Source organism: Pelodiscus sinensis, chromosome 1 (genome assembly GCF_049634645.1).
Source record: "Pelodiscus sinensis isolate JC-2024 chromosome 1, ASM4963464v1, whole genome shotgun sequence".
Lineage (NCBI taxonomy): Eukaryota > Metazoa > Chordata > Testudines > Trionychidae > Pelodiscus > Pelodiscus sinensis.
In genome coordinates, this window is record NC_134711.1 from 228,825,949 (window position 1) to 228,851,399 (window position 25,451).

General features: G+C 41.9%; 2 protein-coding genes across 7 annotated transcripts in view; one reads left to right on the forward strand and one right to left on the reverse strand.

The window, feature by feature from the left end:
* Positions 1-19: 19 nt before the first annotated feature.
* Positions 20-8,130, forward strand: UNC50 (unc-50 inner nuclear membrane RNA binding protein). 4 transcript variants are annotated; one of them, XM_075916618.1, is made up of 6 exons: positions 20-152; positions 2,036-2,310; positions 4,561-4,681; positions 6,244-6,383; positions 6,470-6,571; positions 7,839-8,130. In XM_075916618.1, exons 2-6 carry the CDS (start codon positions 2,040-2,042, stop codon positions 7,973-7,975), a joined length of 771 nt encoding a protein of 256 aa, XP_075772733.1. In that variant the 5' UTR covers positions 20-152; positions 2,036-2,039; the 3' UTR covers positions 7,976-8,130. The 4 variants fall into 4 exon arrangements, with proteins under 4 accessions (XP_075772733.1, XP_075772723.1, XP_006137461.1 ...); XM_075916608.1 differs by having other exon boundaries at positions 71-219; XM_006137399.4 differs by lacking the exon at positions 20-152 and adding an exon at positions 515-752.
* Positions 8,131-9,999: 1,869 nt separating this feature from the next.
* MGAT4A (alpha-1,3-mannosyl-glycoprotein 4-beta-N-acetylglucosaminyltransferase A) overlaps positions 10,000-25,451 on the reverse strand; it is a 125,802-nt gene continuing 110,350 nt past the window's right edge. For all 3 annotated transcript variants that reach the window (XM_075916644.1, XM_075916656.1, XM_006137401.4), the window contains exons 13-16: positions 22,436-22,514; positions 18,398-18,464; positions 16,783-16,895; positions 10,000-14,951 (exon numbers count right to left, since the gene is read on the reverse strand). In XM_075916644.1, coding sequence (XP_075772759.1) covers positions 14,925-14,951; positions 16,783-16,895; positions 18,398-18,464; positions 22,436-22,514 — 286 coding nt within the window. In that variant the 3' untranslated portion in view covers positions 10,000-14,924. The remainder of the gene's footprint in view (positions 14,952-16,782; positions 16,896-18,397; positions 18,465-22,435; positions 22,515-25,451) is intronic.

The following is a 25,451-nucleotide window of genomic DNA, read 5'->3' on the forward strand; positions in this document are numbered from 1 at the left end:
GGCCGCCGCCATCTTGTTGCCCTTTCACCCGGGCCGGTCCCGCCCGGACAGGAACTGCCGTACCCAGCATGCACCGCGCCGCAGGGTCACGACCCGTGTCAGGAGGCCACGTGCCCCGCTACGTTGCCGGAAGCAGCTGGAGTTTGCGGAGGGTGCGCGCGGGCGGGCCCGGGAGACCCTCGCGCGGTGTGGCTGGGAGGGGCGGGGCCGGAGCGGCAGGTGAGCGGCAGCGGGGAGGGAGGGGAGAGTCCGCGCCGCCAGGGCACGCGGAGCTGCAGAACGCGCGCGCGCGCGGGGCCTGGCGAGGGCGGCCCGGGGGTCCCGCCTGCGCCACCAACCGCTGACGCCCCACGCGCGCGCCGCGGCTCGAGGCACGCGCAGGGATCACTGCACCCCGCGGGAGCCATGTGGGGGGCGGGGGCCCTCCGCCCCACGCGCGGGCCTCAAAGGGTTGTTGCCCGGGAGACGGGAGCTGAGGGCGGCCCCGCCCCTACTCCGGGGGCAGCGGCTCAGGTGGGGGTGGGGGGGGGGCAGGGACTCGAACCCGCGTCAGTGGAGCATTTCCTCTCCTTCCTGCTCCGGGTCTGTCTCCGCTGTTGGGGGCTGGGCAGGACGCGCCCCCAGGTCGGATTGGCAGCGACCGCGGGGATCCCTTGCTAGGGCGGTGCACTTGCCTGCCGTGGCAGCGGCCTCAGGCTGTCTCGGGCGGTGCAGCTGCCACCCCCAGCAAGTGGCAGTCGCTGTGTGAGCAGGTGAGCGCCCCTTCTCCCCCCACTGACCTGGCCCTGACCACACTGGCACTTCTGCCTGCCAAACATAAGTCGGTTGGGGTTACACATTTTTCACTGTCTTGTCCAACAAAAGTTTGATTGACAAAGTTTTGCCAACGGCAGTGCCAGTGTGGACCTAGCTTTAGTCCCTCCTGTTCTCTGCCTGGGACATGTCATAGTCTAGTATTCTCAGAAGAGGCAGCCATATTTTGGTTGTTGGGTTTAGCCTGTGGTTCTGGATGTGTTGGTGGCCTGTGGAATACAGAAGGTTGAACTAAACTATTTGGTGGTCCTTTCAGGCCCTTAAACTATGATTTACAGGTGTGAGTTCAAGACCCTTTTCCAATGATAAATTATTCAAACAAAGTTGAAGTTTCAACAGGACAGATTAAGAGATCCACTCCAGAGTACCCAATAATAAGTGTTATGGGCACTCTCCTGAAACATGAGAGACTTGAGTTCTCACCTCAGGCAAATGAAACCCTTGATTCAGAATTCCCTCACAGCCTGGGTAAGTGCCCTATCCACTGGGCTGAAGTTTATAAGGGGACACCCTGTTATCTTGTCTTCCTTATGTTTTGTTTATTGCATAAAAGGGCTTAGATGGGGAGAAGGTTCATGGCTTTGAAGCCTAAGCAGACAGGTGTCTGCTTCCAGACCAAAAGTACATGCCTATGTTTCTTTGAGGAGTGGGGCACCATGAATTTTTATCTGAAATAATTAATGGAGTGTAAATTTTAATATCTTGAACATTAAAACTTTTAAGGGGAATTGTAAAAACGTGTCTTTATATTTGGTACTCGTAGAGTGCTCTGTTACCATGGTGTTGTACAAAGATTGTCTTAGCACCCCAATGTAGTAGGTAAGTAAGTATTTGTGTTACACATGGAAAGGGAAGAGACAGAGAGGTTGCATAGAGTCAAAAGTCCACACAGTGAATTAATGGTAGATTGGCATTTTAATTTATGTAGTATTTACACACCAGGATTGATGCCGATCTCTAAATCGTGCTGTATAAATACATTAAATAATTCAACTTTCTGCTGCCTAAAAATAACGCACATAGACACATTTTGAAAGGAGCTAGCCTACAGTTCTGCATGTTCACTTTTGCTGGTACTTTCCTGATTATCCTTCCAAATCAGTTGTACGGTGTATCTAAATGCCATAATTAACACTACATAATTTAAAATGGTTGTAATTTACCTCTGCTATCATTTCAGATTATGAAAAATACATTAATTTTATTTTTTAAAATCTTTCAGAAAAATGTTGCCGACCACCTCCCAAAACCAGGGTAATGGTGCCTTAAACTCCAGGGATGCAGCAAGACATACGGCTGGTGCAAAACGATATAAATACCTGAGGAGGCTCTTTCACTTCCGACAGATGGACTTTGAGTTTGCTGTTTGGCAGATGCTTTACCTGTTCACTTCACCACAGAAAGTTTATAGAAACTTTCACTACCGGAAACAAACAAAGGACCAGTGGGCAAGAGATGATCCTGCTTTCTTGGTGTTACTGAGTATCTGGCTGTGTGGTGAGTGTCAGTTTCCGTGATCAGCAAAAATGAGGTGGGCAAAGAGGAAGAATTGGGCACTAGCCTAAGATTAATGAAGCCTGGGTTCAGGTTCTTGCTCTGCCATAGACTTTGTGTAACCGTGGGCAACTCATTTCATCTCCCTGTGCATTACTTCTCCATCTGTAAAATGTGGTTATTAGTAGTTCTCAAGCTTACATGAGCGTTGTGAGAATAAACACATTAAAAAGTTTGTGCGCGAAAATATTACAGTGAAAATGGCTATTTATGTACCTAATATAGAAGAGTTTTTTCTCTTCTCAATACAATTGCTGGAATGTACCTTTGCAGGATTTTTTTAGCACTCTGGGTCTTTTATTGTAGAGGCCCTTAATCAGAATGGAAAAGCTGAAGAGCTCTTTAAATCAAAGGATACAGTAATCATTAGGAATTAGAGAACCAGGGTAAATCGGCTGGCTGTATCTAGAATCCTCTAAGATTATTTATATTTATTATAATCGAGTCTTGCCTCTGTTATGTGTTTTGAAACTGCATGGGTTTCAACATAAACAATGAGAAGTCCTGTGTCACCTTATAGACTAACAGATTTATTGGAGCGTAAGCTTTCTGGGGCAAGGATCCACTTTGTCAGATGCATGACATGTCTCTGATGAAGTGGGTCTTTGCCCATGAAAGCTTATGCGCCAATAAATCTGTTAGTCTATAAGGTGACACAGGACTTCTCATTGTTTATGCAGATTCAGTTTATGCGGATTCAGACTAACACAGCTACCCCTCTGATACTTGTATGGGTTTCAGTAATTGTCAAAGGAAGACAACCTCATGAATGAATGAGTATTCTTTTATTTTAAAAATAATTTAATATTTGTATGATTAGAAAATGGGATGTGCAAGCATAGAACAAAAAGACAGTCACTAATGTTGAACCCATTACATGCAAAGTACCCCTTACAAGAACTCTGTCCTTAGTCCCATTCTGTCTCCCTCTACACCTTATCTGTGGGTCATCTTATCCACAAACACAAATATGCTGACAGCTCACAGATCTACCTTTCTACCCCCAAGCAGTCTTTCTGTTCAAACTAAAATCTTGAATTGTGTGTCTGACATCCCTCATAGATATCTATCTGCCAGCTCAAGCTAAGCATGATTAAAACAGAGCTCCTAATTTTCAATCTGCCTATTCCCTCCTACTACCTCCTGACTGGGGAAAACCTCACTATCATGACTGTCATTCAGAAATATAACCCAGATATCATCTTGACTCAGATCTTTCACTAGGTCTAAGGATAGGCCTTTCTTATCCATCCACACAGCTAAAACTTGTCAAAGATGTCATCATCTCATGTTTCAATTACTGTAACATCGTCTCTGTCCTTGACAAATACAGTCTTGTCTCATGCCTATCCATTCATAATGCTGCTGAAAAGATCATTTTCAAAGCCTGCAATTTGACCATGTCACCCACTTCTCTCTTCAAATCCCTCCACTGGCTGTCTCTTTGCTATCACATCAAACATAAGCTGCTTGTGATCACTTTTGAGGCTCTTCATGGTGAGTCCCTAATCTACCAATCATCTCTCGTTCAACCTCCCTATACCTTCACTATTGTCTCATTGTAGACTCCGCCTGTTTTTATCTATTTGCTGTCTCTTATCTGATACTTAGCTTGTAAGCCCCTTGGGGCAGAGACTCACTGTATGGCACCTAGCACACTGGGGTTGTGGTTTACAACTAGGGATCCTAGGTACTTTTATAATACAAATAATAAATAACACTAATGACCAAAACCATAATAAGACATTGTGTACTTCAGGCAAATTTCTGTTCTGTTGCTCTTTTAAAAAGCAAGAGGGGAAACATCACACTCAGTCCATTTTTGACACAGCACAATATCTGCAGTCATATCAGAGCTGTTACTTCTGAAATTCTAATGTTCTTGTGGTTGCATGGGAAATATTTTCTAGATCCTTTTGTGTTTCATGGACATTTTCCTGAAACTGCTAAAGGAAGTCCATAAACTGTCTTTTGTATACTGCACTTTCATTCAACTAAAATGGACTGGAAATCTGAATGCTCTTGTTAAGGACAATACACTATCATGTGGTTTTGTGTAACTGAAAGCAATGTGTCTTCTGGTCTGCATATTGCTCTTATTCAAAGTTGTGAAGGATTGGCATTGTATAGTAAGGCAGCATTTTTCCAGATTGGAAGGATTAATCTCTCTCCTTTTCCTCCTCCCCTCTCCAGTGTCCACAATAGGATTTGGATTTGTGCTGGATATGGGATTTTTTGAAATGATAAAGCTTCTTCTTTGGGTTGTGTTTATTGACTGTGTGGGTGTTGGCCTTCTAATATCAACTTTAATGTGGTAAGTAAATAATTCCATCTAAAACGAAGTTGTACATTGCTATAGGGCAGTTGAAATTTCCCTGCTGCTGAGGCATTGTACTTTAAACTATATGACTTTGCTCAGACGAGAGGATTAAGAGTTTTCATTGGTTGTGAATAGAGTGCCATTATTGGGAAAGAACACTAGTAAATGTGTACTTCGCTTGACCTCCTCCTGCAAAAACCGGTTAACTTAAAGGAAATTTGTCATTTGTACGCTGCCCTATATTTTCTTGCAGAGTTGGTCTTCAACAATGCTAGAGGGATCAAGACATTTTTTTTTTAATTACTTTGTTGGGCTTTAATAAATCACATTCTTGTAAACATGTGGTTACTTGTTTGGTATTCTCATTGTATAATGGGACACTGTAAAATCAACCCACTCTTCTACTGAACCGTTTTAGCTATTGTCACAAGTAATTCCTGAGGTGACGATAACTGTTTATGCATTTGTCGGCTTCTCTGCTCCTGCGGTCACTATCACTTTTTGTCTCCTGCCAGATCATGACATCAGTATTATGCCCTGTTCTGGAAAGAGTTCATATGCAGGCTCTTTTCCAGGCCTGGGAAGAGTATGTCTTTCAGAGAAGTGGGTGGGTTCCCTTGTTCTTCAGACCATTGCAGGAGCCTGGGAAAGTAGTTGAGAAACTTCCTTTTTACCCAAACCCTTCCCTTTGGGACACCTGCACTGAGTGGTAGTCACTTTTCTTCGTTATCCATGGTGCCCTGTATGGTATTGGGAGGGGAACTTAATTCTCTCCCTTGAGCCACAATAAAATGGATGAGGTAGATGACATACAGCAAGCAGATAGGTTCTTTCCCACTACATTTCTCTATGGTGTGAGGGGAAACAGGCCCCTTTACTTGCTCCCCACTCCATCATGCAGTGGAAATTTGCCTAGGAAAATTAGGTTAAGCTATGGAGTTGGTGGGTAATTTTACAACCAGAAACCACGTCTGCCCTCCTTTATATTTGGATGCAGCAAATAATTTCATGCTCATATCAAAAATCCATATTAAGTATTTTGTAGACTTTTTGGTGGTGAGACATTTATATTAAATGAGGTAACTTGGGTGCCTTCTGTCTGTAAAATTGAATGCAATCAAGATATCTTTTTAAAAGAAACTGGAATATGTAGGCTAGGCCTAGCCTTTTTTGGGAAGTCAGTGCTTGGACAACTGATAGTTCTTCAGTATCTTGTAATTACACCAGCAATCTTTGCAAAAGGAAGCTGCTGCCCTCCTGTGCACAATGTTTGCACTTTCTACTAAGCACCAAAGAGTATAACTACTTCTGAGAGAGAGATGGGCTAACAAAAGGCTCGTCAGCATTGTCTTTTTTTGTAGGCTACTATGCTTTCTTTACATCTTAGGGAAACAATTCTCCAGACATGTTTGAAAGCACTGTAGTTATGAATTAAATGGAAAAGATTTGTTTTTTTCCAATTACTTTAATTACCAGTGGTGATGTCAAATCAACGTTATAACTTTAGAAAATATGAAGGTGCAAAATTTTTCACAACTTTATTTTTTTCCAAATAGGTTTATTTCTAATAAGTACTTGGTAAAGCAACAGAGCAGAGACTATGAGGTGGAATGGGGATATGCTTTCGATGTTCATCTGAATGCTTTCTATCCACTTCTAGTCATTTTGCATTTTATCCAACTGTTTTTCATCAATTGTGAGTAAAGCATCTTTTTCCATGCTTTTTGCTATGGTGTAGGGCATCAGGCAGGTAACTGAGAGCAACTGTCTTCTCTCTTACAGATGTTATCTCATCAACCTCATTTGTGGGCTATTTTATTGGGAATACAGTATGGCTGATTGCAATTGGTTATTATATCTATGTAACATTTCTAGGGTACAGTGGTAAGTAATTTCTAAAACAACTACTCTAATTTGTGAACTCATAAGTATGTAATGATCATCTCTTAACTAGGTATGATAACTAGTCGACTAGTTGCTTCCCTGCCTTGCTGCCTCTACTAGAAAGAACAGGGGGTGTGGAAGAGGTGGGAGTGCTCCAAAGTGACGGCGCTGTGGCTTTGAAATACCACAAGCAGTCCGGGCCATCCCCAGCTGGCCTGGGGCTGCATATGACACTTCAAAGTGGTAGTGTTGCATGGAGCCCGGGGTCAGCCCATACGGCGCTGCTGCTTTGAAACACCATGTGGAGTCTGACACTGGCAGCACCGTGTGGCGCTTGGGTGAGGTGGGGACTACCCAGCTGACCCTGGGCTCCATGCAGTGCTGCAGGGAGTGTAGGGGACTGCTTGAGTCCCCCTCTGACCTCATGCCCCCTGCAGCGCTTTTGCCTTTGAAGTGTAGCAACAGCCCTGAGCTTTGCTGCACTTCAAAGGCAGAGGTGCCCTTAACTAATTGAATAGTTGATGCAAATGGCATTGAATATTTGATTAGTCAGTTAATCAAAATTTTATATTCCTACTCTTAACAGAAGTAGAAAAATTCAGTGTGGATTTACTTTTAAACTATCCCTTCTAGACAGATGTCTTCTAGTATTCACTGTATAATGAAGCAGTTCCACATGCTCCCTGGGCAGATTCATCCATATTCCATTAACGTTTTTCTGAACATAGCTTTTTCCCCTGTTTCTTTCTAAACCTAATATTGCCTCTGTCCTTGGAGTTAATTTGTAATCCTTTGCCAAGCATGCTAGGTATTCCCTTAACTAAGTGTCCAAACTGGATTAATGTTTATGCTTGAAAGATTTATGTGGTGTTAAAACACTGCACAAGAGATTACTAATTGATGCTGGCCATTGTATTATACTAGCAAACCTCAAGACCCATATTAGTTTTGGACTCTGACTAAAGAAGTTAGTAATGTACTGAAATCATTAGCAGGTTGGCTTTATTAATATACACAGATCTATCTCAGTTACTCTTTTACTCCGGTAGAAGCTATTCTATATCTAGGCAAAGGGCTACAGAATCAGCATGGCAGGGCTGGCTGACGAACGCACTTTTAACCAAGCTGTTAAATTGATAGAATGCTGGCATCGCAGCCTCTCTCCAGGGTTGTCCTAGATGCAACAGTTTATGGCTTTGGTCCACTAATTCGCCTAACTGCTGGTTTTAAATTTTGCAGTCTGATCATAATTTTATTTCTTTTCTAGCATTGCCATTTTTGAAGAACACTGTTATCCTTTTGTATCCATTCGCACTCTTAATTCTGCTGTATGTGCTCTCATTAGCACTGGGATGGAACTTCACCAAGACACTTTGTACTTTCTATGAGTTCAGAGTGAAATAAAAACAGGACTTCATATATCTGTCTAGTTTCTTAGCTGCTGGCAGCCTGAACAGCTGAGATCTTGTAAATGGTTGTAAATTTTGTCTTTGTAGATAAGTGTAAAGAGCTTTGTGTCTACTGCAATTTTTAATTAAAATATTTACAAACAGTAAAAATGTTAATTGTGTATGAATACTTTTGCAGTACATTCCTAGACAAACTGTCTGTACTTTTTTGTAATATCCCATAAAAAAACATCAGTGAGAATTGTTAAGTAAGTTAGTGGATGAGGTAGTCAGATTATGGTAATTATAAGTCACTTTGAAGAAAAAGTGGTTGGTGTATTATTGTGTATACTGATGTTGAATGCTTCTTTGGTTCAGTTACATTTAATGCCTGCTGCTGAGGCACATTCTCTAGCTATTCACATATTCTATGGTCTTAGTTCGTACAGTGCATGAGCCATGTCTTCCCCTCCTAGCTGCTGGAGTCAGCCACAGCAAGGGTTCCTGCATCTGCATAAGAGGTGAAATTGAGCCCACCATTATGGATCTAGAAAGGTTCAACCAAGACCCAAGTCAGTATCCTTAAAATACAGACAGAAGTCAGTGATTTTCAAAGTATGGGTTGCAGCAAGTAAGGGAATGGGCTACTTTGCTGTAGGGTGATGAGTGGGGGTGCTAAGGTCAGCTTTCTCCTTGTCCTGGCACTGCAGACCATACTGTACCCTAGAAACAGTCAGCAGCAGGGCAGGCTCTTGAAGTCCATCCACTGTTGCTTGGCAGTGCCTAGAACCAGAACAGGAACCAGCCAATGGGTGTGTGGAGCCAGAACTTGGGCAGCCTGTGGAGCTGGACCTGCTGCTTGTCCACTATTTCAGGACAGATAGGAAGCCTGCCTTACCATCCCACTGATTCACTGACTGGGAGCTAGTGGAGGGAAGCCTGTGCCCCAACAATCTTCTGTCCCACACCTGAACCCCTCTCAAGGTAGAAACCCTTCCTGTACCCTCAACACCTCATCCTCATCACTCATCCTGTGCTCCCTGTACCACACTTCCCTACTAGGGATATTAAAATTATATGAACCAACTAATCAAATAGTGGATGGAATTTCCATTGACTATTCAATTAGTCCATAAGGGTGTTCCTGCTTTGAAATGTAGCAAAAGCTGCCTGGCTGTTGCTACATTTCAAAGGCAGAAGTGCCCTGGTGTTCTTCCTTTTAAATGCATTTCAAAGATTGAAACTCTGCATGGATCCCTGGGGCCAGTAGAGAGTCCCCCACTGGCTCCAGGCTGTGCTTTTGCTTTGAAATGTACAAGAGCCCCAGCATGGATTCTTGTACATTTCAAAGGTGGAATGCTGCTGCTGCAGCCCTGCCCCCTCCCAGGGAGCTGGAGGGAACAGGCTTTTAAGCCAGCTCCCCCTCTTCCTGATAGAGGCAGCCCAGGGAGGGGGGAAGTGACTAATCACGTATATTCTTACTCCATACACCATCTTAAATCCCTCTGCCCCCCTTCTCAGCCTGCACTCTAGTCAAAAGATACAATTATGCTGGGTCACAGGCATCAACTAGATTGTGAGAAAAAAAGTTTGAAAACTACTGACAAGTGCAAAAAGGCAGAGATGGTGAGTGAGAGAAAGTACTCCCATAGCAAGCACCTCTACACATTCAGCATAAACTATTTTCCCCCTTTTCTGAGTGGCTGCTCCAAGTCCTTCCCCCTCTCCACCTCACACATTTCCATTATCTAGTGCTAAGCAAACTCACCCTTCCAAAGTGTGGAATTGACAATTGTTCATTCTGCTTGTATTCCACCCCTTCACCATGTGTCTTGTCTATGTAAGCTTAGGAACAGGGACTGTGTTATTTTCAGACAGGGCCTAGCACAATGGAAGTATTGTAATAAAGATTAACTTTTTCACAGCCTTTTCATGTTTGAAATTTGGACTCACTTTAAAATATTGCTACACTATTAAAGTAACATATTGGGTCTCTTAGGGACAGAAGTCTTATCAGTTTATACAAGAACTACAAAACAGTTTATTTTAAAGCCTTTATTTCAAATATACATGGACAGCTGTGGCACATAGAAACATTGATGAAAGGCACAGTTGACATGACCCATATCAGGGTATCAAATATAGCAGCAAGTTTTAAACAAAACTAGCCAATTTATAAAAATCTATTATAGCGGCTAATGTGGGTTTGGTTAATGAAAACATGGGGGGGAAGTGTACAGATTAAGTTTAGCCAGAAAATGTTTTAGGACTGTACTAGATTCCACAATGCAGGAGTACACACAGACATCCTCCCTCTCTTCCCCCAAAAAGAACCTGAAAATGAAGATGGCAATTTTCTAAAAGTAGCGCTCAGTATCAAACTCAAGCACCAGATTTTCATTTCAAAAGATATTAAACAGTAAACTAGTTACAATAAGACTTCAATAGCTGATTACCAGAATTTGAACTAAGAAAAAACTACATTTAATTTAAAATACCTAAATCTGGTGGCAGTTCATTTTACAGTACTGTATCAACCACTGTTAAGATTTGAAGAGAATGTATTCCAAGTTATCTATTGAAATCTCAGCAAACACTGCTCAACAGGGAAAAAATGTACCATTTCAACAAGTAAAGCACTAAATATACCTTTGATCCTAGGGGGGCTGGGAATTCCTGTTGTGATCAGCTGCAAACTGGCACAATGAGAGCTCCTGACCTGCAGGCAGCCACCAATTAACACTTGTTAAAAAAACAACCCTTCCTTACATCATAGGAATGTTTAGCACCAGTGATGATTATGCTAACTACCATTAAAGTTAATAGTAATGGTGTTTTTCAATTAGGACTTGATTCTGCACCAATAAAATTAATGGAAGTAGGATAACTGCCTGTCATGTAAAGATACCAAAATCTGTCCCCTTGAAACAAAGTTTCATAGTTCTCAACATTAAGCTAACTCTAGCTCAATGCTTACAGTAGAAATCACAAAAAACCCATTCAAGAACACAAATTAAGAAACATGATACATAATGACATTCTTGGTGTATTCACACCAATCAAATTCCATTTCTAAAAGCAGCAGCATAGCAGTAGGATAGCGTTTTGGTATTAAACTATAACACTTGCAAATATGAATGAGCATAACAATACTTTAAAAAAAATTTTAGTCCAATTTGTAAAGGATCCTTGTTAATAAGAAACCTAAAACTTAAGGACACGCTTGATTTCATGAACAATGGTATTAGAAAGAATTTGTATTCTTGTTTTCAAAGGAAAGCACAGATTAGAAGCACAAGATATAGATTAATACTATACTCCTTTTGGAGCAGATATTTCCAACACAAATATCAAGGAATTACTGAAGAGATTTTATCCTTGCTGGGAAAAAAGTGAAGGAAAAATGTACAAAACTGTCTAGTCTTAGTAAAAGACTAAACAATCTCTCAACATAGTCAAAGCCTAGCCAGTATCTTACAAGAGACCCTCATGATATTCTAGACTAAATTTTCAAAAGGCTAAATAAAAGGAATGATGGGATGAGAATTCTAATCTGGTCCATTACTACTACTACCTACCTTGAACTTTGCCAAATCACCATGGGTAGAGAAGAAAAAACATTTATCCCTATGACTATTAATAATAGTTTTCAATTAATGCAAATAAAAGGTTTATGTCTCTAATAGAGCAGAAAGCCTAAGTTGTTTTTTCAAAAGCACACTTGTAATCTAAGATGTTTTGACATGGAGCCAAATCCTGCTTACATTACTTACTCACACAAAGATCTTCAACAAGACTATTAGGGCATGTCTGCACTAGGAAATTACTTCAAAATAACTTATTTTGAAATAACTCCCACAATAACTATTTCAAAATAGCATGTCCACACTACAGCCTTAAAATTAGTCCAAGGCAGGCTCCCTTAATGTGGACATACTACCTCAATTTAGAGCCCCACGAAGCACTAGGAAGTAATTACTTTGAATGACTCTGGGGAGTAGTTATTTTGAAATACAAGCAGTGAAGCATCCACACTCCCGCTATTTTGAAATAAGTTATTCCTCATGGAAAACAAGAATAATTATTTCGAAATAATGGGCTTGGTGTAGTGTGGACACCCAGCTTATTTTGAAATAACTCCCTAGTGTAGACCAGCGCTTAGCAAGACAAACAGAATTTAGCTATGAATAGACCAACTCTTCACAACTGCTGTGGGCCCTGCTAAAGGTCATCTGTTCAAAAAAGCCAGTATTTTAAGAAAGAGCTCTAACTGGCATCAAATCTGGTGATTTAAAACTTAACTTGATCAGAAAATTAAGCTGTCTGGAAATGCAAAAATATGTCAACTCTTTCAAAAAAGCTTTACATTTCCTTAAGCTACATAACTTCAGAAGAAGCTAATACCACTCAATCTACTGGAAAGCTACAATAGGTTTTATTCTCCAATACTGTACAGAAGTGCTTAAGGCTGAACTTAAAGGTCACTGAAAATGAAAATGTGGAAAAAATCCTAAGGATATTAAAATCTATAGTAAATCCAAGACATTGAGATGAGCTCTTCTGTTAGATACTATTGTTTCTGATTGATAGACTGCATATAAGTATATATGGTGTATCTATTAATCATAAATCATGGGGGAATGCAAAACACAAACTGGCTTAATGTCCAGCAATATTGGAAATGCTCTTATTCTACCATAAATAGGTAGATCTCCAAAAAGGAAAGCATACCACTTTAGAGTGGTTTGTGAATCAGAATTTTTGAGATTTTAGAGTCTAAAGCATTAGTATGTAGAGATATTTCTCTACAAAAAGTAAAGCTAATTTTTCCTCTACCTTCTCCTAATTTAAGGGACAAACTCTCTGGAAATCAACATTCTTTTACTTGATTACATCAGGTCTGAATTTCATCTATAAAACCTATCTGCTCCCTAAATGATTTATAATAAATTCACTTTTATCGTTGTGGCACATTCATTTAATAAAAATGCAAATCCGTCATAGTATCCTAGGGTATTTCTTGCTCCAGCTAGCAAAGATCCAACAAAATAGAATATTGATTAATACTTTTAAAATAATCAGTTTATCAAATAGGAGGAAATGGATGTCAACTGAGGAGTTTCAACTCAGTAATTTGACCACTAGAAAAAAAAGTTATTCATAAAAATATGGGACAGCGCTAACAAAAACACTACTTGCACCACAAAAATGTGATGAGTTTGGAGTAAGTTTCTATACAGATAGAAAGTTTCTTATATGAACATTGCTTTAGGAACAGCAGGGCTGATGGAATAAGCTCATAAGAAGACACTGCTCAGAGGAAAGGCACCTAATAATGGTACAGGCAAATTTATTATAAATCACTTTAATTTCATGGACAGATAAGACAATAGTTGGCTACAAAAAAGTGCATGTTATGTTCAGAAACATGTATTTAACTAAAAATTAAGTAATGATACAAAATTTAATAAATAGCTATAGTTTAAATTATTGGCACCATTCCCTTGTACAATTGGGGAAAAATAATTATCCATATCTCTGCTGAGATGTGATGAAAAATCTATTCGATTTTAATTAACTGTTAAATGGCATTACAGTTATGAACAGCGCTGTAGCAGCACAAACAGCTAACACAGGTGTCTGGGCTGCTCACCAGTTAAACAAGCATTGTTCTTTTCGTTGAAGCGCAAAAGGCAGAAAACTGATTTTGGGCGGGATCTTACTAAAATCAAAGAAAATCTTTTCATTGATTCCCATGGAACTTATATAAGACTCACCCTTTAAAAAAATCAAGTCACTACAACATTCACATAAGGTAAATACTGAAATAAAAACTTTTTACAAGAGACCTATAATGAAGTTAATTACAGGTGTCTAATTGCTATTATTTTTTCCTGATAAAAACTTCATGTATTCATTTAAAATACTGAACAGAATGAATGGGTATAAGACAAAATTTAAAATATGCAGCACAAAAATAAGGAATGCTTCTCTTTTCAGAGAATGAATTCATTTAAGTTTAGGAACTTTCTACAAGGCTTTTAAAATGGGGTAGTTTGGTATCGAAATCTTTTTAAAATGTGACAGATTAGACTTAATCTTTGCAGATTTAGAATTTATGTTAAACTGAAATATTAAGATTCTTCAACATGCTTTTTATGTGGCTTTGCCTTATAATCAATGGAATATGGTAGCTCACAAGGATAATGTTCTTCAGAATTGTGGTAATTAAGGCATTCTTATGCCTTTGAGCAATATAGGTTTTGTGGTACAAAGATAATTTAGAAACTTGATTTAGTTTTCTTAACCATGGCAGTTTAATCGAAACAAGGTTTTTTTTATTTTTGCAGTGGCAAAGAAAAATGTAGAAAGATACTTTAAGCTAGACAATCCGTTAGAAACACTATATCAATTTAAAATTTTACTGCATAAAAATATGTAGTTTTCAAATTATTTTAATAAATTAAATATCCTTAATGTTTTAATCTCTCTCTATATATATATCTTTATATATAGATATATCCTGATAATCTATAAGAGGGTTTTATTGTAACAAAATAAATGGAATTCCAAAAGTCCCCCCTTCATAAAATGCATTTAATTATATTTTTTCATCTTCAAGAAATGTAAGAATATGTACAACTTCTCTGTATTACTATACTACCAAAACATATGGATTAAGAGTAGCAGGCTTCTGCAAACATAAGATGGCACAGTCATGTAAAAACGGAGGACAACTTAGATCTCAGATGAATTATCAATGTGGAGCATCAGCTTCTCGTTGGATAAAGAAAGGCTACTTACAATCTTCTCTCATCTACAGTAGATTTCACAAGAGGTAGAGTTCAAGTGAAAAATAAAAGAAAACTGGAATAAGGTGCATGCTCAATATTTCCAATTTGTGACTTATTAAAGATGTGGAAAAGTTTGAAAAGATTTTCTCTTTTCTTCCAAGCAGAGTCTGATCAGGTTGTGACTTTCTTAATGTGAATCTAAATTGAATTGAAAAAAAAATCACGTTAAAAAATCCACAATTTTCAGTGCATTACACTAATTCTTAAAGTTTTATAAAAGGGAAAAAACGTTGTAATTAATTCAAAATTCTTAGCTTCAAATATACTGATGCAATTAACAGACATCTCATATTTGATGTTTTGATTTTAAATGGGATAAAGCAATGGTCTCCAACCTTTTTACACCCAGTATCATTTTTTAAATGATAGAACAAGCCAAGGTCTACCACCCCATCCTTCCCCCAAGACCTTTCCCCTTCCTTGAAGCCCCGCCCTCTCTATTCTCCTCCTCTCCATCACTTGCTATCCCCAACCCTTATACTGCTGCTTTTTTTTTTTTTTTCAATTCTTCTGTAGGAAGAGGTTTATCCAACATTTGGTCTGTCTAGACTGGACCAAATGTCAGAAAAACCCCTTCTTTTGGAAGCCCCCTTATTCCTCGTGGAAAGAGGAATACAGGGGTTACCGAAAGATCATGTTTGCTCTTCCACTAAAAAAGCGGAAGAATAAACGCATCCCTGGATGCAGAGGAGTTTTTCTGGAATATCTCTGGAATCCTGAAAAACTTCTGCAGTCTAGCCATACCCTCACTGGGTTGAGACAGAATGTGTAAGCTCTGGGGTGGGAATGAGGGATTTGGGTGTGGGAAGGAGTGAAAGGTGCAAGCTCTGGGAGGAAATCTGGATGCAGGAAGAGGTAGAGAAGGGGACTATGGCTCGAGGAGGGGGGTCCATGCTGGGCAGTGTTGAGATACTAAGCAAGCCATAGGCTTGTGGATGTGAGGGTGCAGGAATTTGAGTTGGGGTATGTGAGGGGCTCAGGGCAAGGTGTTCCAGTGTATGATAGGCTCAGATCTAGGGTCTGGAGAAAAGAGGGTTCCAGGATTGTTATGATGCTGTGGCCAGATGGGAGCTTGGCCCCAATTGGGAGTTTGTTGGCCACGCTTCGTTTTTAAATAAAATACTATGTCAAACACAAAAATTTTCTGCATTGTCTTTATTTATGAGAAGGGCAGGGAACCTGTTTTGAGTCAGGGGTCACTAACCCACAAAAAATTCAGTTGGGGCCACACAAGTGAGATGCAAAAAAATAACTCCTCCAAAAAAACCCCAAGCCTCACTAATGTGGCCCCAACTGTGCTGGTGGGAGCAGGGAACATGGTACTAGGGAAGGGTGCTAGGGCAGGGGACAGGGTGCCAGTGGGGGCAGGGTTCTTTGGCTGGGGTGAGGAGAGAGGGAACAGGGTTCTGCAGCAGGATGCAGAGTGCCATTGGGGACAGAGTTCTACAGTTGAGGGCAGAGGACAGGGTGCCAGTGGGGAAAACGGGACAGGGTGCCGGGGGGGAAAGAGGGGAAGGACAGGGTGCCAGGGGGGGGACAGAGTCCCCTGCACCTGCCTCCTCCCAGGACTTCCTCCTGCGGGTCCCCCGTCCCCCCCGCAGAGGAGGGAAGCCCTGTCTCATGCCCCCTGTGGGGCTGGAAGCCTCCGCACATGCATCCCCTCTCGGGCTGACTCCCCCCACTCCTCTGTAGAGAAGGGAAGTCCCAGCGTGCGCCTTTAGGGACTCCCGCCAGTAAGCTCCCGGCACGCCACAGACCTGGGGCAAGGAAGCAGCCAGCACATTTCCGGAACCCCCGGAAGTGACACACAGCTCAGGACTTCCGTCCACCCAGCAGGAAGCTGCCACTACCTCCATTGTCGCTGGAGGTAGGTAGTGGGGCTTCTTGGGGGTGAGGGGAAATGGGGGGCCCGGAACGCCTCGTGATTGACGGGTTGGTGACCACAGGGATAAAGGATACAAAATCTCACCTCATTCAGAATTGCCCAGACTGGTGAGTTTTGTATTACTGAAAGCCGAAGTGATGAAATAGGGTTTAGACTTGGATCAACTGTCCCTTCTGCTATACCACTTTCGAATTTACCTTTAAAATGAGCAAAAGCATATCCTGAATAAACAATCTCCAGACAAATATGAGATCTAGTTTGTAGAAAGACTTCTAAATAGTGAATTCAATAGTGAATTCAATAAATGGATTTTCAATGCTATAGTCATGAATTTGCTGCAGTAATTCACCATAAATAAGGTTGAGGGTTTTGTTTTGGCTTGGCTTAAACCTAATAGTAGGAGGATAGAACCTTATACCACCACCCAAAAATCTGCCATAATGTCTGAGCTCTTTGCTTCCAGCTTCAGCTTTTCATTGGCAAATGCTGCAGTACATATATCCTCAGAAAACTGATTATGCAGCAGAGGCACTAATAAGGAATTAAAAATCTTATTCAGTGCCATTGGGTGGGGGGCTCAATACTTCTGAAAAATCAAGCCATTTTTGGGTAGGAAACTAAATGTTGATTCAGAGGTCTAGTTTTAGGCAACCAACTTTTAAATTTTGACATATTTAGTATATTCAAACTACATTCAACATTTATAGATATTAGCAGGACTCGCCAAGTGGCGGCAAGCCCTGCTCACCAGCCACGCGGAATCGCACGCTGCGCATGTGCAGACCGTGTTGTGCGGCCACCCCGGGCTAAAATCTACTCGCCACGGGCAAGTAGATTACAGTAATTGTCGAGCCTTGGATATTGGTATTCCCTACTGGTAGAAACTTTTGAGTATATCATGATGAATAAATATGATGATGTAAAGGGTACTAATAGACTAAAATGAAAACTTTAGCTATACTTCTAAAAGTGATTAATAAAATCCTTTTCACTTTGTCCTAGGAATATTAGATATCAGGTATTTGAATAGCCATGTAATCACATAAAATCTTATTGGTTACACAACTATTCTATAGTCTCCAGGGGCAGGGCTGGCAACCAGTGCACTCTGGCCCCACACCCGGGGAGCTCCCTGCCACCCTGCGCTGCTGCCTCTATATTAATTTTTAAAAAAGCTCCCCATACGGACTGGCTGCCTGCTGCCCTATATCAGGGGCCGCAGCATGGGGTGGAAGGCAGACTCTGTCCGCAGGTGGACAGAGGCAGCATGCGGAGCAGCCTCTGTCCATGGGAAGCTTGGACCCCTGCAGACGGGGTACTACCGTGACGCAGCCTCTGCCCATGGCAGGCCCAGGCCTGCGACAGCCTCCTCTGCCCCCCAGCCTCCTTTGAAGACAGCTCCTCCTAGCACTGACTCAGAGGCAGCAAGGGGGGGGAATGCGAGTAGTTGACAAGATTAACTGATAAGCCTAGGCTTACTGGTTAATTGTCTAGTCACTACTCAGTGACATCCCTACCTTGTTCAGTAAATCTAACTGAAAAGGGCAAGTAACATTTACAAGGTGAGTTACCCAAAGTGAATGACTGAAAACATATGAAGGCTTTTAAAACAATTTTTTACTAATTGACGTAGTAATAAAACACTTCTATTTCATTTGTAAAAGAATCAACACCACTATTCTATGGTAAAGAGTTTTACCTATCCTGAAATAACCATCCTCTAAACGTTTGTCTTTGGTTTCTTTGCTTAATACCAAGTCTTCATTCTAAAATAAAACAGTCACGAAACAAAATTAGAACACTTATTCAGCATATACCTAACCGTTTATAAGTTAGAGCAAAATGTTTCATTTCAGCTATTCAAATGTGAATTTTTACAACAGGGATCAGCAGCCTTCTGTCAATCTTATGGCAGTGCGTTAGGGATGTGGGGGTGTAGGAATCTGGGTTGGGATTCATGAGGGGATCAGGGCAGGGGGTTTGGATGTAGGATTGGCTCAGGGCAGAAGGTTGGTGTGGGGGGGTGCAGGAGCGTTATGGCAGGGGGCTGTGGTATGAGGGGCTTAGGGCAGGGATATATGATGGGCTCAGGACAGGGTTGGTGTATGGGTGGGGTGCTGGAGTTTTATGACGGGACTAGGGATGTGGGGGTGCAGGAGTCTGAGGATGTGGGGGTATGAAGGGCTCAGGACAGGGGGTTCAGATGTATGATGGGCTCGGGGTTGGTGTGTGTGGGGGGGACTGCAGGAGTGTTATGATGCTGCAGCCAGATGGGGGTTGGGCCCCAACTGGGGGTGTGTCAGCCAGGCTTCATTTTAAAATAGAGTAAAATATTATGTCCAACACAAAAGGTTTCAACATTGTCTTTATTTATGACAGAGGTGGGGAACCTTTTTGGGGTTGGTGGCCACTGAGTTTGGGTGAAGGAGGCAGTTGTGATCTGTGGCACGGGATTGAGGTGCAGAGATTTAGACTGTGACCTAGGACAGGATGGGGATGTGACTTAGGACAAGGAAGTGGGATGCAGGGGTTTGGATTATGACCTAGGGCAGGAGGGGACTATGATCTGGGGCAGGGGATTGGGATGTGGGGTAGGGGATTGGGATGCAGAGTCTGAGGGGAGGTATTGGCTCAGGAGGGGGGGAGGGTTTGGCTCATGTGGGAGGGAGGCAGAGGGCTGAGGAAAGGGAGGAAGGGGTGGGCTGGGGTGACAGAGGCAGGATCTACCCGGGAAACTTAGCAATGAGACACCAGAGCAGCAACGCAGAACATTTCTCAGGAGCCTGTCCTGCCCCTGCCTACGCTGCATGGCCATGTGCTCTGTTAATAAGAGCTTGAGGGGAGGGAGGATTGGTGCTTCATGTGCTGCCTGTTCTTGAAACAGGCAGCTTCCATTGGCCAGAAGCCATCCAATGGGATTGTGTTAGGGGTGGAAGGAGTAATGAAGCACCACTCCCCTCCTCTCTCCCACTCACAGTTTGGCCCCACAAATGTTCCTCTGAGCAGTGTGTGGAGGCGAGTCAAACAGGGGAATCTGTCTGCAGGCTTAATTGTTTTGTCCAGGCCTGCTGTAGCACCAGCACACGGGCTCCCTGCGGAGTGAGGGGGGGAAGGGAATAAGGGAGGTCTGAGCCTGAGCTTCAAGACAGCCATATCTGGTTCCCGTGTGAGTCATATTTGCCTTGCGAGCCATAGGTTGCCAACCTGTTTTACAGTGTTGTAATTATAGTGGTCCCAGAGAGGAGTTATGGGAGGTTGCAAGATTATTGTAGGGAGATTGTGGTACTGGTGCCCTTATTTGTTTGCTGCTGCTGCTGGCAGCACTGCTTTCAGAAGTGAGCAGCTAGAGAGCAATAGCTGCTGGCCATGAACCCAACTCTGAGGGAAGAGCTGCTGCCATCACCAGTAGCAGCACAAACGTAAAAATTGCGTGGTATGTTATTGCCACTGTTACTTCTGCAATGTTTCCTACAGAGCTGGGTCCTCAGTCAGCAGCTGCCCAGTTCCGAATGCAAGACAGGATTAAGGGTGGCAATACTGCAACCTTCCCTACAACAGCCCTATGATACCACCTCTCCTGCAACTCCCTTTTAAGAGTTTTTCATTATCATAAATTTGGTAGGGCCCTAATTCATGACACATGTCATATGTTAATCTTAAAAAAGGTCTAGCCAATCTTCCTGATATATACACAAATAAATCAGATATGTTCATTGTACTTCTATAGATGGTTTTTGTTCTCATCTGCAGTTTCAGGAAGCAGGATCAGATACCATTCACCCACCATGATGGGGCTGACTGCTTGTTCTACAAACAACATGTTTCAAAAGGTTTGTAACTCTTGAGCAATACACCAGTAGCTAACTTATATGGGGACATCCAGGAAAATTAATCAAAATTACTAAAACATGATTCTGAAGTAGTTTAGTTACATAGCACATTAAATCCCTATATGGATTAATTATTCAGAATTAAAGCAGCCTTAATGCAATGTAGTTTAATTCACTTTGGAAGTAAATGTGATTCAGCTAATCCACTTCAAATTCACACCTTTAGTTAATTCGGATTAATTTTTCTGGATATCCACATGTAGACGAGTCCTCAGGTCACTTTTTCAAACTTTTCTCTAATCACAAGGGCTAGAATATTATTTTTTGTTTTCCTTTAAAAAAAGCGAATATCCTTATTAATCACTTGACTCAAGATACTAGGGATTTAAGAAAAACACTATGGCAAGACAAACGATAAAATCACAAGAGTTGGCGTTGCATTTTAGCCCCTTTTATGGACTTCTAGTTGTCTTTCTGTACATCTCGGAGCTTTACTTAGATATGTAAAAAGTATGATTAAATGCAAACTATTAAAATTAATTTTAATAATGTTTAGAACTGTAAACATGATAAAGGGGAAAGGGAGATCAAGATACAATCTGATTTACAACACCCTTTACCTGCTCCTGTCTGAAATGTTTTCTCTCTTCCACATGACTTCCAAGATAAAGCTTGCAAACTTAAATCAAATTAGCTTTACCCAGTAGAATATAAAGATAAGGAGCTAAATTGAATTCTAATATTAGCAAGTTCAACTCTGTTTTGTATCTCTTTTTGCTGGTTCTGAATATGGCTAAAGATATTTCCAGTATGAAATAATGCAGCTCTTAAAATAACATTTGCATTTTGATAAGTTACTTTTTTAAGTTTCACTTTTAAAAATATGTTTATACATTTGGCCTCTTCCAATACAAGAAAATGGGAAAAAAGAATATCTTGTTTTGATTAAAATTGTGAAGTATTTTCTCACGAGTGTTGAAGGTAGGATTTATGAGAGAGACAGGTAGGGTAGAGAACAATACTAAGAAGATCACTGATCTGATATAATTTTGAATAATCATGTTAATCTTCAGACACGGTACTCCTCGTGGAACGAGGTGTACCGGTAGTTCGGATTAGAGAGCCTAATCCGAACTACCTACTCCGTGCCGCGTGTAGCCGCGGGCATGGAGTCCGAACTACCGGGGCTTTAAAAATGGCGGCGTCCGGTAAGATGCAAATGAAGCCCGGGATACTTAAATCCCGGGCTTCATTTGCAACTTCGGTTGCCTACATTAACCACCCTAGTTCAAACTAGGGTGGTAGTGTAGACATACCCTTTGTGAAATAATGTCTTTGTTGTTGGAATAGAAATGTTTATGGTGAAAGACTACAGATTCTCCTTTAGGTACAGTGATTAGAGTCTGACTTCAGTCTGGAATTGACTTCATTTACCGAATTGCCATTTTGAGGTAAAATCCAGGCTGTTTGTGTAAAAGGAATATAAAGTTTTAGACTCTGTTCTATTAACTTGACAATTTGGATCCCACAATATCTGCTTAGCTTGATTTATTGCCAAGATCTTTAAGACTGGACAGCATGTGGATGAAAAATGGGGAAGCAGAGTGAAGTCAATTCCTCCAAAATCCAACTCTTAAAATATAAAGTACCAGCTACTAAGCAAAAGTAGATAAGTAAATGCTGCTCTCCTCCTCCAGATTACCTATTTCCCTTTTACCAAACTTTACTCTGAATGAAAGTCTGCTCTTTGTTAATAAGGTCTGTTTAAAGTAAAGTGAAAACTTATCACATTATTTCTATTCCAATAAGACAGACACCTATATTTTCCCAACCCAATGATGTCATTAGAAATTAGGAGTTTTGCTTTCACTCTAATGTAAAAAGGAGAGATATTAATATAGTCATACCTTAAAAGGCAGAACATCTACTGTAGTATTTAGCAGTATATCTCCTGGATGCTCTGGGTTGCCACTATGAAATAAGTATCTGTAAATACAAAATTAAACATAAATGGTCTGCACATCTCAGTCACTATTGGCTTAATAAGAAACATTAAACAATATTATGGAAGTGCCACTGGAAGATGATCCCAGTGCAACTATGAAAATCAACTGAAAATTAGTTTCACACACTAATGTACAGGAAAGTTCTGCTTTAATGGAAGGTACTGAGTTTTTAAAAAGTGACCAAAGGTTTTTTTTTTTTAAAACAGATTTAAGTATTACTAGAACTTATACCTAGGAAAAGAGTCATATAAAGCTGGTCTTGACACCTTAGAGTTATCCTGTACGACAAAGGGGTCTGGGAGGGAACATGGTCCATTTAATAGAACATAGGATTGGGAGTCAGGAAAATTCAATTTATTAGCTCTGCTGCTGACCAGTTCTGTAACTATTGGCAATTCACATAGCCCACTGCAACCCATCTTTCCCAATTGCAAAATTAATACTAAACTCCTTCCATAACAGACTGACATCTACAGATGAAAAATGCTATATGGTAAATGCTGTTGTCGTCATATGGAAATTTGCTGATCATAGCAAAAGCTACTGAATAAGCACTAACCAAAATCACAAATTCCAACAACAAGGCTACATAGTTTATTAGCATAATTGTATTTACACATCTGTGTTCATAACTATAATGTACAGTAGGACTTTACACCAAATTGAGCCGCCTATGATCGATTTTCTAAATGATGTGTCCACGCTACCAAGACTGTTGCACCGGCCTATGGGGCCAGTGAAGTTTATTCCTGTATTCCTGCTCTTCATCATGTGCATCTTTCAGAAGAGGCAGGCATTCTGAAAGATGCGTGCATCATGAACCTTTCCCAACCATTCCATGTGTATGTCAGTGAAATGGCCCTTGTGATCCACCAGTGCTTGCAGAACCATGGAGAAGTGCCCCTTCTGGTTGATGTACTCCAAGGCAGAGTAGTCAGGGGCCAGGATGCGGAATGTTCCATCTATGGTCCCACCGCAGTTAGGAAGTCCATTGTAGCAAAATCATCCACTATGGTAGGGGTTGGCAAAAGGGCCTCCACAGGCCGGATCCGGCCTGCCAAATGGGTGGATCCGGCCCGCGGAGGCCCTGCTGCTCCCCTGCCCCCAGGCCAATTAGGGCCTGGGGGACATGCAAAGCCTTATCCGCGTTGCCCCCACACTGTGAGCAGCATGTGGCACCTGAAAGCACTGCCTGCTCCTAGCAGGGCGGGAGGAAGCTTTGCATGCTCCCCCGCCCCCAGGCCTTAACTGGCCCAGGGAGTGGAGTGAGGGAAGTCTCCCACATCAGGGGCATGGGCACTTTGGGGGAACGTGGGGTGGGCAAAGGCACTCCCCTCACCCCTAGACCAATCATTGTCTGGGGGTGGGGAACCCGGAAATATCTTGGCTCTACCCCTTCCGCTCAGTGCCCACCCCTTTTACTTGATGTCCTGCCCCTTCCTGTGTGGCTCCCAGCAAAAAATTATTGCCCACCCCTGCACCATGGTGTCCACATTCTCCAGAGTCATAACCCTCCATAGCAGAATGTTATTTGATGACGGTGGCTGCTTGTATGACAAGAGCCCCAACTGTACATTTCCCCACAACAAACTGATTCCCGACTGACCAGTAGCTGCCTGGCATGGCAAGCTTCCATAGGGCAATTGCCACACACTTCTGCCTGGTCAGAGTGCATCTCATGCGGGTATCCTGGCACCTCAGGGTAGGGGCAAGCCATTTATAGAGTTTCAGGAACATGGCAATGTGACCAGACAGACTAACCCCTATATTATCCATCTTATTTGCCTCTCTGAAGCATACAGGACAGAAAAGGAGCAATAATATCAGCATAGTCTATGCTGGCTCATCTGATCCTGAGAAGCTGAAACACAGATATGTGGATAGAGAGTAGCTAAGTCAATAAGCTGGCCTCGAGGCTGCGGCTGGCATCTATGTTGATTCGAACACACACAGTCCCAGGAAGAGGAATTTCCCACTGAGAAAACAATGTCCTGTACTTCAAAATTTAATCATCTCAAATCTCTCTTACAAGTGTAAATTAAGTTCACAACTCCCTTGTAAGAACTGGTCTCACAGCAGACAGACCAGCATCAATTGGCAATTAAGATAAGAAAGAGAAATACGTGACCCCATGATTATAAAAGATGGGCCCAGCACACACTCACTTTGAGTGTCATTCTACCCTCTACCTGCTGGTCGGGTTAGGTGTTTGACCTCCCGAGGTTCTATGGGGACGCCCACCTCGTATTTTCGTCTTTCCTAGGAATTGAGGGACCGGCCCTGGCCTGACATGCTGGAGTCGAGAGGCACAGAAGGGGGTAAAAATGGTACCTGGATGTGGTCCTCTGTCTTAAGTGTACACATAGCAAGAGTAAGCTGTTACTTGGTACCATTATTTCTATTTTTCTATCTTTATCTTCTTTGTAACCATTTTAAGACCTATATTTTGCTAATAGTTAAGAAATAGAACAATAGCCATTGCAACTATATGATTTATAAGCTTCCTCAATAAACCTGTAACTGTTTAAGCTTTAACCTGACTCCTTCAGTTGCTGTAACAGAACCAAGCACAATTTAAAAGAACTTCAGCCGGTCTAAAGGGACAGTTATAGGAAGAGCTTGGGCGTTTGGATCTGTGTCACTCCCAGGTGACAGGACCCACTGGGGCATCTTTCAGTCTTTCCTCAAGGCTGCCCGCTGCGAAGGAATTATGAAATTCTAGCAGCTGAAATCTAAGATGTAATAAGCTCTTCCTATATAACGGGGCGTCTGTTGGCCTGCTGGCCACCCTCTGCGATGGGACCCCGGTCCTAGCAGTAAAGGCACGGACGTTAAACCTTTTCTCGGAAACATACACACACACACTGCCCTGACCGTCGGCTGACAGGCCTTCCGCATATGGAACTTTTGCAGCCAT